This window comes from Acyrthosiphon pisum, chromosome A2 (assembly GCF_005508785.2).
Source record: "Acyrthosiphon pisum isolate AL4f chromosome A2, pea_aphid_22Mar2018_4r6ur, whole genome shotgun sequence".
NCBI lineage: Eukaryota > Metazoa > Arthropoda > Insecta > Hemiptera > Aphididae > Acyrthosiphon > Acyrthosiphon pisum.
The window spans coordinates 96,716,210-96,726,878 of record NC_042495.1 but is presented as its reverse complement, the minus strand read 5'-3'; the positions used below and the strand labels follow the sequence as shown (position 1 = coordinate 96,726,878).

Genomic DNA, 10,669 nt, shown 5'->3' with positions numbered 1-10,669 from the left:
CAGCTCTATATAATAATGGATTTATTTTTATATTAGGTATTTAATATTGCAGCCCACGTTCGCCATCGCGTTCACGGTGACGGCCATTTCATTATATCCAAGAGGCAAAGCGTGTCAGTACATATAGTACTCTTATTCTAATAGCTTTTGCTTTCATTGTTATTTTATTGCTCCGGCTGAGTAACTCCGTTCAACAGCACTCGAACGTAATACCTACATATATGGTAGGCGTATATATCAGTATATAATAATAATATTATTACATTTTTATAAATTGATAGCCACATTCATGACTGTCATAATGTGTCGGGCGTATTATTTTTTTCTTTAACCTTCGCACCACCACAAGCCGCGTCATAATATTATTATTATTATTTATTCTATAATCGTGACATCTCTGCTCTGTTTAGGAGACACGGCGTGAGTATTGATCGGTAAAAAAAAAAAAAAAACGAGAAAAAAGTAAAACATCAAACTCGTCGAGGAGTGCTTCTACCGTGTACAAGAACCTACGGATTGTGTCATAACGATGTTATAATAATAACATTATCATTTCATTTGTTGCCCGATGGGCATTGTAATGAGTAATAATTGCGACCTACGGCCACCACGCCTGCAGCAGTTGTGTCCGAACACATTTTCGTCGGTTATGGTCTCTTATTATGGAATGCAGAGCTGCGATTTGGGTCAGATATTATCAATAATTAAAGACGCGAAGAAACCTCGCCGGTTGCATCACGAAGTAGAGCAAACCGGATTCGGTGCGGAAGTGATACACATATAATATAATACAGGAAAGTGATACATATTATACTTGTGCATAATGATATGTAGTAGGTAGGTATATGTAATGATAACGGAAAGTGAAAACAAACTGTCGTTTTTTCTCACACAACTTATATTATTCATTATTACAAATATAATTATATGTAATAATATTAATAATAATACATAATACATAATACATGATACATGATATAAAAGTTTATTTATGTACAAACATTGGGAGTAGGTGTATATTTTGAGCACATTTTGTTTTTGGAACATTAAAATATATAATAATATTATCTTTATAATATCTTACGACAATTTAATGTTACAAAAAAAAAAAATAATAAAAAACTAGCATTTAGCAAAGTGCTAAACATACAGTAAGTTATATTATATGGCTTTCACCTCCGCCAGGTGAAACTGCTTGGCCAAACGGGTGTGAATATAAATATAATATATTATATACGTTTATATATAGTTCCTACGCACGAAATCCATAGAAAAAATAATATATATATATATAAAATACCATTATAACGCGCTGCACATTATTAATTAAGCTTAAACGAAAATAAAAATATTTTTACCATTAAAATTACGTTAAAATATAATAAAATAATATAATATAATATAGTTATCGTAACCTACAATATATGAATGGCGTATAGCGAAAATGTATAGTATGGGTGGCTATACGCTGTGTCTATAATATTATTATTATATTATAATATTAATATTATGTTATTTACAAAATGGAAATATTATATGAAATTATTCCGTCTAGAACTGCACGTTGTGGCCTCTTAGAAACGCGTCGATCTGGCCGGCGGCCAAGCTCTGTTGTCCGGGCGTCCGGCCGGGCTGGACGAGCACGAACTGCTGCTGGTGCGCTTCCGGTTGCTGTTCGAACCGCTGCGGCTGCTTGGGCGCAAACTGCGACGCCGGTTCGAAACGCTGCGACGGCGGCGGGAAGAACTGCGGCGATGACTGCGGTTGGAACGATTGCTGCTGTTGCTGTTTCTGTTGCTGTTGTCTGAACAGGTTTTGGGACTGTTGGAACGCCATGGCCTGTTGCTGCTGCACCAATTGCTGTTGTGGTCCTGGGGCTCCTGGGAATCCGGCGGCTGGCCGCTGGAAGTCGAACTCGGCCGGTCTCTGCTGCTGGAACTGCGGCTGGAACGGTTGGACTGCCGGCCGGAATTGCGGTTGTGGTTGTTGGAACTGCGGTTGTTGGAATTGCGGCTGGGTCTGGGGACGGAACTGCTGCTGTGGCAGGGGCTGTTGTCTAGCAGGTGCTGTAGCTCCTTGCAGGGGCAGACGTTGGTTGATGTTGATTCCGGCCTGCTGTTTGGGCACCTGTTGGAATATGACCGTGTTGTACTGGCCGGTGGCCGGGTCGAAAACCAGTTCGGTGGTGTACAGCGCTGAGTTGGGCCCGGTGGGCGACTGGAGCTGCACCTTGCCCGACGGTGATGGTGGTTGCGGCAAGTTGCGAATGGCCGAATCTAAGTTTCCAGCGCCTGATATGAATTGTGGTTGTGGAGCTGCGGTGGTCGATGGCAATATCTGCGGGGGTGGTCTCCTGGGACTTTCCTGGAACGATGGCTGCTGCAGCTGCTGTCTGCCCGGCTGGCGCGGCGTCGTAGACGGCTGCGACTGTGGTTGTGGTTCGAAATCACCGAACGTCTGCTGGAACAAGGTGGTGGTCGGCCGGTTCTTCTTGGGCTTGGGCCTGCCAGCGTTCGCGGGAATATTGGCCGGAACATTTTCCTCTTCACTCGGTTTTCCCGGTTGGTCGTCGTCTTCCTCGGCATTGACCGCGTTCGGGTCGCACGGGTTGCCCTGCACGTACGTGAATTCCCGTTTGTTACCGTCTGGGTCTACGTAACCGTACTTGCCCCTGACCACGCAGTCTGTGCCCCTGGTCTCCTCTTTGAAGCTACCATCGTCCGCCTCGTAACCGAACGTGAACGAACCGTCGTCGTTCATCTTATTGAAATTCCGGATGGTCTGCGCGGTCGGTTCTTTCTGCTGCTGTGGCTGTTCCTGTTGCTTGAGCCGTTGCTGGATGAGCTGCTGAGCCTGTGGCGACTGGGACCTCGGACCCGCTTTCGTCGACGGGTGCTGCTGTCTGATGATCACCTGCGGCTGTTCTTCTTCTTCGTCGGCGGCAACTTCTTGCTGCTGTTCGCGGGCTCGCTGCTGCAACACCCTGGGCGTTTGTCTGACCACAACCACCGGTTGCCGTTCGGCTTCGATGTCCACCTGCGGTCTGTGTTGCAACGGCCTGCGCGCGATCAACACCGGCTTGAATTGTTGCTGTTGCTGCTCATCATCAGCAGCGGCCTGCGGGTCGTCTTGTTGACCGTCATCAGAAGCCGCCGGTTTCACGTTCACTCGTCTGCTGTCCACATCTGTCGACCACAGCGTTACCAATAGTAACGCGGCCTGCGAACACCACAGAAAAATATTATTAATACAAAAATACTTTTTTAGAAACTGAATTTTCTTGAATCGGCTTGAAATCGTTACGATTTAATTTTACGATGACGCATATTACTATTGTAATAATATTATATACTGGTTGTCTTTTTTTATTTATTCAGAAAGGATGGGTTAATTATAATATTTAAGCGATAGTCATTTACCTACGTTTGAGCTGGGAGTTAGGTAGTTGCCAAGGGGTGAGTAAACGAAGAAATGTTTGCAAACTATTTATGACGAACTATTTCAGCATACCGGAAAGTGTTGCCGTACGTCTGCCCCCCCCCCCCCCCCATGAATCGTTAAACAAATAGTAAATCTTTTCAAATTTGCAATCGTATTTCATTGGATACGCCAATATACGATCGAATTGAATAAATTTAACTTAAAAACTGTTTTGATAAAGTCTTATGATGATAACTTATCACATATTATAAGATTCGATCGTGCGGCCATGTACGACCTGTAATGTCTGATGTGAGTTTTCGTATACATTTTTCTAAATTAGTCGCGGATGCGACTTACAAGTCTTTCCACGTCCACGACCATCCCAGGTGTGAGGACCACTGCGGATCGTCGCAATAATGATATTATTATTATAGACGTGTCGTAACTCGTAACGTCGTCCCGAGAGGACGAAAACAAAAAAACCTACTCGCAATAGTAATAATAATAATAATAATAATAATAACACTCGCAGGCTATAAATCATGGCACCTATAATATATATATATATACATTATAACGCGTGTAATAACACAATATTATATTATATATGTGTCGGAAAACCCACGGCGGTTCGAACCACGAGAACATTATATTCCCACGGTGAACCGCGTGTGACCCGCGTACGCGAAACGTCAAGGACGCTGTATATACGGTATAGATGTCACGATCTATTATAATGTGTATATAGGTGTCAGACTTGTGCATTTTGAGAAATACGCCGAGGGCCATGGGTCAAACGATCAGAAAACGGACCAGTATTATGACGAAATCGTTTTTACGAAAATCCCTCGCACCTATAATACACTTAAGGTATATTGCAATATATTATTATAGTATATTAGATGTGAAGGATTTGCGTAAAAATAAATCGCGGTATGTTGGTATGAAAAATGTGGTAGAATAGCCGTGACTATAAATTGGCGTGTGATTACTCGACATACTATTCCGTCGGCATGTAATATAAAAACTGTCATCGGAATATTCGAAATATATCTTAATCACAAATAACAATTAGGTAGTAATATTAAAGTAGTGTGTAATAATAATACGATGGTAATTATTAGTTTTGGTTTAAACGTCATTATTAGTCTTGGTTTAAACGTAAAACGGTTTTGGGACTAGCGGTTATAGCTAAGTAGGTAGTTATTGGGTGTTACGAATCGTATTCGATTACAATATTACCTAATAATTAAAACGGGTAACGTAACACTGTTTTGACTTTTGAGTTGTACGAAAAAAGTCGGAAAAATTTACTGCGTACCTACTACAATAGTACAATGACACCGGTAAAAAAACACATCTCTAATGTATGTAAAAAACGTATAAGCACAGAGACGTTTCCGCCGACCGCTCCACCGAATAGCGCCAGAAACGTTACGGACCGTTGTTTTGTAATGTAACAATAATAATTATTGTTATCGTATTACCATTACCGTTATCGTTATTATTATTGATGGTGTTGTATAATAACTCCATATGTCTTTGTTGTGTGTGTGCACGATGACGGACGTAGATGGTAGCAAAGGTAAAATGAAAAAAAAAAATACAACATAATATAAGCCTAGATAACGATTAGTGAAAGTTGCACACACACGTCTGCAGTGCGCACTGTGCTTATTATTGTGTTCCGGTCCGTCGGCAATTAAACGTTCGATATTATGTTAATTCGATTTTCGAAAAAAATAATTGTGTTATACATTATTCAATCATTTTTTCCCTCCCGAAATGTATACCCATAGGCCATAACTGCTCAACAAGCCGCGCGACTATTCCGAAATCACTACGAGTAAAGCTGAATGATGATGATAATAATACTGCTTGTAGTGGTCAGACGTTATATCATTTCGAAAAATAGAAATACTAAATACATATATTATTATATTGTTGTACGATATATCGAGACGTTATTGTATAGAGTTACACGTACTATAAAGCGTATTATAATATTGTACCATCCATCGGTGGTCGGATTGCGCAATGACCGCCGAACAATTTAAAATGGACTGTTGACGGGAAAAAAAATATTATAATAATAATAATAAAAATAATAAACGTACGATTCGTGTGTATAATAAAGCACGTACTTGTGAGTGTCCGCGGTCGCGGGAAAATAATAAAAATAAATAGATTTTCGTTTTCATCTCAAGGTTCGTGACGATGGTATTATTATTATTCTTTCCTTCGGACATGACCGACATGAAAGGAACATGCTGAGTAACTATCTGGTCAGATAATGTTATAATATGAGCCTAATTGACAACCTCACGGGGCGATCCGAACCCATAGAACGCGATACACTTGGACGATGATGATGTATCAAGGTCTTACCATAGAGCAATTTACTCTATGGGTCTTACATGTCCGTAAAAGATAATATTATGACGTCTAAGGAATAGTGTGTAGCTAATACAAGACGTATCGATCTTTTGAGTAGGATCGAAGACAAAACCATTTGTTTTCATCGTCGTGCCGTCGTACGTAATCTCCGGTGCGATATCATATATTATCATTGCTGTATTACTATAATAATATGTCTCTTTCAGCGTACCTTGCGAGTTCTTATCGTCCATACGACGACTACAACAAAACGTATATTATATCGAGTGACAAGTCAAATATAATGTACATAATATTTGCACTAGATACGGCGATGACATTGCACGAGAATATAGAGTCGAAAAAAAACTCATTACACTGAAAGTATGACGTATTCAGAATATTAAATCACCCGAAAGAAGTCTTAAACAGATATAGTACGTCGTCGTGCGTCCCGTTGCAGGTAAGTATCTAATAAGTATTACAAGTAATATGATGTGAAATTAAAATTCCAAAGCTCAACACGGTCGTGTTTGTTTCTTTCGGACAAAATGTTTATATATTTTACAAAGACGTGCCATATAGTATTAAAGCTTGCCCGACGTAAAATTAAAACAAGAATCGATCATATTTTAAAAAAATCGGTGGCACACTGCGCTTCGGCCCAACTCGAAAAGAGTAAACGGTAATAATATGATATTATTAGTTTATACGATATCGAAACACGGCCGGGAAAATCGTTTTCCAGTCGATGACATGGCGTATGTTATTATAATATAATATTATGAGACGGGTTTACTCACCAAGAGGTATGTCGTGCACTTCATCGCGTCGGCGGCACCGTGCAGGTCGTTGAAATAATATACCTATACGCGCTTCGAGTGAAAAATTTGTAAAATTATTTTTGTTTTTTAAACTGTGTGTCGAAAAATCAAAAATAATAACTCTGCAGCGAATAATACACGCGCGTTGCAGCACTGTGGAAGGCACTGCGGCGAGAGGTCCGCGTATGGTCCTTAAACGATCGTCTTATTCAGTGGCGCACACTGACCGGCCGAGCGGGTGCCGAGTGGGTTTTATAACTTTCCCCCGCCGCCGCGTAGTCTCGGGGCCGAAACCGCCGCTCTCGCACACAACATCGCAACCGCAACATCGTCGTCGTCATCGCTGTCGTCATCGACGTCATCGTCGTCTCGTGGATACGTAGTTTGTCGTGTGCGGGTACTACTCCTGCCGAATCTCCTGCGGATCACGCGAATCTCTCCGCATCCAACTTCTGTAGAGCACCTCCTCCGTGTCGCGTAACAGTCGCGAGACGTGTCCGAAGTTTCGGTTTGCGCAACACGGACGTTATAGACATGACATTATATACCTACTTATGTATATAAAATATGTCGAACGTCTGCAATGCGATATATAGTACGGATTAATTGGTATATTGTCCGACCGAAACCGGTAGGCAAGGATAGGTACTAGGTAGGTATAATGTTATATATCCATCGAAAATTAGATCACGATGGTATAATCTCTCCAAGGCACACAAACCTGAAACTCTAGGAATGCTGCGCTATCGTCGTCGTATACCTAACCGGCCTGTGTTCGGTACCAAAAAATTATATATTGACCGTTTCCGCCACAGCACTTTTCGCCAAATACAAAAAAAGATACGATTCTCGTTTTCGTGCTCAAAATAAATTTTGATAACCAATGACTTTAGTTTTTAGGTAATGTGATTTGTAAATAGGTAATCGCAGAAACTGTATAATATAGTAGGCATACATACTATACAGCGAAAATTGTCAGGAAACTTCATCGCAGCCATTAAGAAAACTGTTATTTTTAATGATTATCATTATAGGTAAATTATTTGGGGGTGTGGGTGGCTTATTATTGAATATTTGAGCGTTAAGTCCTCCAATTAATATTTGCCAAGATCTCCACCCATGTATATACCTGATCGTATAATGTTACATACGAAAATGCATCATGGTTTATTATTTACCATACCTTTAACTATAATTTTTATTTTACTGTGCTTGGCACATACCGACATACCTAATGACTACCAGACTGCAACAATATAATAATATCGTACGGGCGGTATGTTATAGGTGAATAATATCAATTGCCCTCGGGATGGCGTTTAGACCCGGTAACGGGTTCGCACACCACGCTGTAAAGTTCATTTAACGTCGATTTATTGTTTTGCTCGCAGTCCTTTGTCCGAGTCTAAGCGTCAATACGTTACATTGTTTTTGTCGTTTTCATATTACACATACCTATCTATGTATATTGTATAGTGTACCTCTAATACGCATTGTTCGACGGCACCACGACGAAATATAACAATAATAATATATATATAGGTACTCGTCGCACCAAGTCTCTGCAGCAGAGTTGATATTATGCGCGCGACCGAATTCGTCTGTTGTAGACTACAATATTATAATATTATTATTACAGAAATATGACAACGTCCATGGTGGCATAAGTTAAAAATATAATATCGCGATGGACTTACGAAATTGTAATTTGGATAGACTCTTGCGGTCGGAGTGCCGCACAAATCAGTCGTACGATTTTAGCTGTTCTCGCGCGCAACGATGTAGCACTCTCCGTCTCTCTATAAATAATATTGTAATAAATTATATTATATTATCATCATAATATTATAATAAACCGCCAAATATAACATTATGAATTTGAAATGATGATATGTCCAAAAATCAAAGCTTGTAGAAGAGACGCAGAGTTCTATAATTAAATATATACCAATTTTTAACTAAACTTGTTAAAATTTAAGAATAATATACTGCGATATGTATTTTATGTACTTATTATGAAGTGTTTTTGTAGAATATATAATAATAAACGTAATATACAGTAAAACGTCCACTAACGGACACCTCTGACCTTTTTCAAACTACAAAATAATAAGGTACAAACTGAACCCTTTGCAGAATAGCGGTTAGCTACTGAGATTGTCCGGTATATCTAGAAATTTCACTGTACAATGGTAACCTTCAAGCCGTATATGAGGTTATGGAAGCAAAATACAATTACCGTCACTATAGCTCGTTTGGGATTCAACGTTGTGCAAAATCTCGGGAAAATCGATTTTCTCGGAACGCAGGTTCTCTTTTGATTTATATACTGCATTGATGTTCAGACGTTTCACAGTTGACGGTGCGTTGCAGTATACTATGGATTTTCGAAAGAGGGTTGCTGCGTGGGGTAAAGGTATGGTTTACATTACACTATATTAGTATTCATATTTTATTATTATTAATATGTATAAAATATATTATGAGCTAGCCTTATCAACCGACTTTGGCCAGGTAACAAGTAAAAATGAATCTATCTTATTTAATCCTAATTTCTATCTTCATCATTTCGCTTCAGTTGAAATATAATACAATATCTTACACACACAATTAAAATAGTTAATTTTATGATTACCCACTTCTTAATTCTGGACACATTTGTTATGTTAACACAAACAACTGGAGACAGATTCAACGAATGCTTAAAAGCCGACGTAAATCCAATATCGTTAAGGTTAGTACCTATTTAATATGTCTAGAATTAAGAAAGTAAATCATAAAAGTAGGTGATCATTGTAATTGTGTTCATAATATGATCCTATTTGAAATATTAATATTTTAAGATTTGTATTTTTTTTTTAAATATAATATTTGTAAACCTTTTTAAATGCCATATTTTTAATAATTTATTTTAATAAAGTTATGTAGTAATCAGTAAGTTGTTACCAATGACAACCATTAAATTGACACAAAAAAATATTTGATTTCCGTTATCTAAAACTAAACCCATGTGTGAACCACCTTAAAGCATCCGATATAGGGATTGAAAAAATAAGCTATTAACATCCTCCGAGTCTCGAGGAACCTATTATAATATAACTGTTATTGGAAATGGTCCAGTAGTTTTTTAGTCTATCGAGGACAAACGAACAAAGCAACATTCATTTTTATCTAAAAATCCCTGCAGACACATGTGTCACACATTTGTTATATGTAATATTGCGGAGTCCCACAACTCCCACACCATATATAGGTATAGTTTGATTTCTTTACTGCAAAATGTACAAATGTATAATAATAATTCTTCGACCAGCTATGTGTGTCGATTTAGTCTCGTCTGCTTGTACCGCGTGTACCGCTACCGCAGGTCATCGGAAAAGTAAAATAATATATTAATATAATATTAACATTTTATTTCGATATGCGTTAAATGATAACTGTATTTGGTATAACTCTAGGGGTGTCTTGTCTGAAATATTTTTAATCTTTTCGTATTCCCCCATCCGGTATTAATCTGACACTGGTACAAGTACAACGTAGGTATACCAGATCTGGAGATAGATCTCCAGATAGCTGATAACGCCGTTCTATAATATAGTTTAGTCACTATATTATACCTACCATGTATATCATATTAAAATCGTCACGCGAAAAAATATATTATAAAGGCCCCACGCCGTTTTATGACTCGTTGGACGGAAAATATTACAGGAAAATGCCAAATTGAATTATGACTCACTAATTATAATTATTGAGTCTACATATTATTATAGTTGTGGTTGCGGCACAGCCCCTCGGGTCTTATCGCGGCGATTATTATATGGCTTGGCACTGCCTACCTCATCCGGACGGCGATCTACATAATAATATTTATTTGTTATGCAATATTGCGTATTATCGAAAATTATCCACTCTAAGTATAGGTATTATAATAATATAATACGAAATACGTCGTTATAGACGCGTGCGTTTTATTCTATGCATTATAATATAGGTTAGGTACCCATAAGCTCGACAATATTGATTCATATTCGTCGATTTTAAAA

At 38.7% G+C, this 10,669-nt stretch overlaps 1 protein-coding gene across 1 annotated transcript; it reads right to left on the bottom strand.

The window, feature by feature from the left end:
• Positions 1–880: 880 nt before the first annotated feature.
• LOC100167034 (mediator of RNA polymerase II transcription subunit 15) lies at positions 881–6,868 on the bottom strand. Its single transcript, XM_001950353.5, has 2 exons — positions 6,603–6,868; positions 881–3,219 (listed from the first exon to the last, which is right to left on the bottom strand). Exons 1-2 carry the CDS (start codon positions 6,624–6,626, stop codon positions 1,552–1,554), a joined length of 1,692 nt encoding a protein of 563 aa, XP_001950388.1. The 5' UTR covers positions 6,627–6,868; the 3' UTR covers positions 881–1,551.
• Between the last annotated feature and the right edge of the window lie 3,801 nt (positions 6,869–10,669).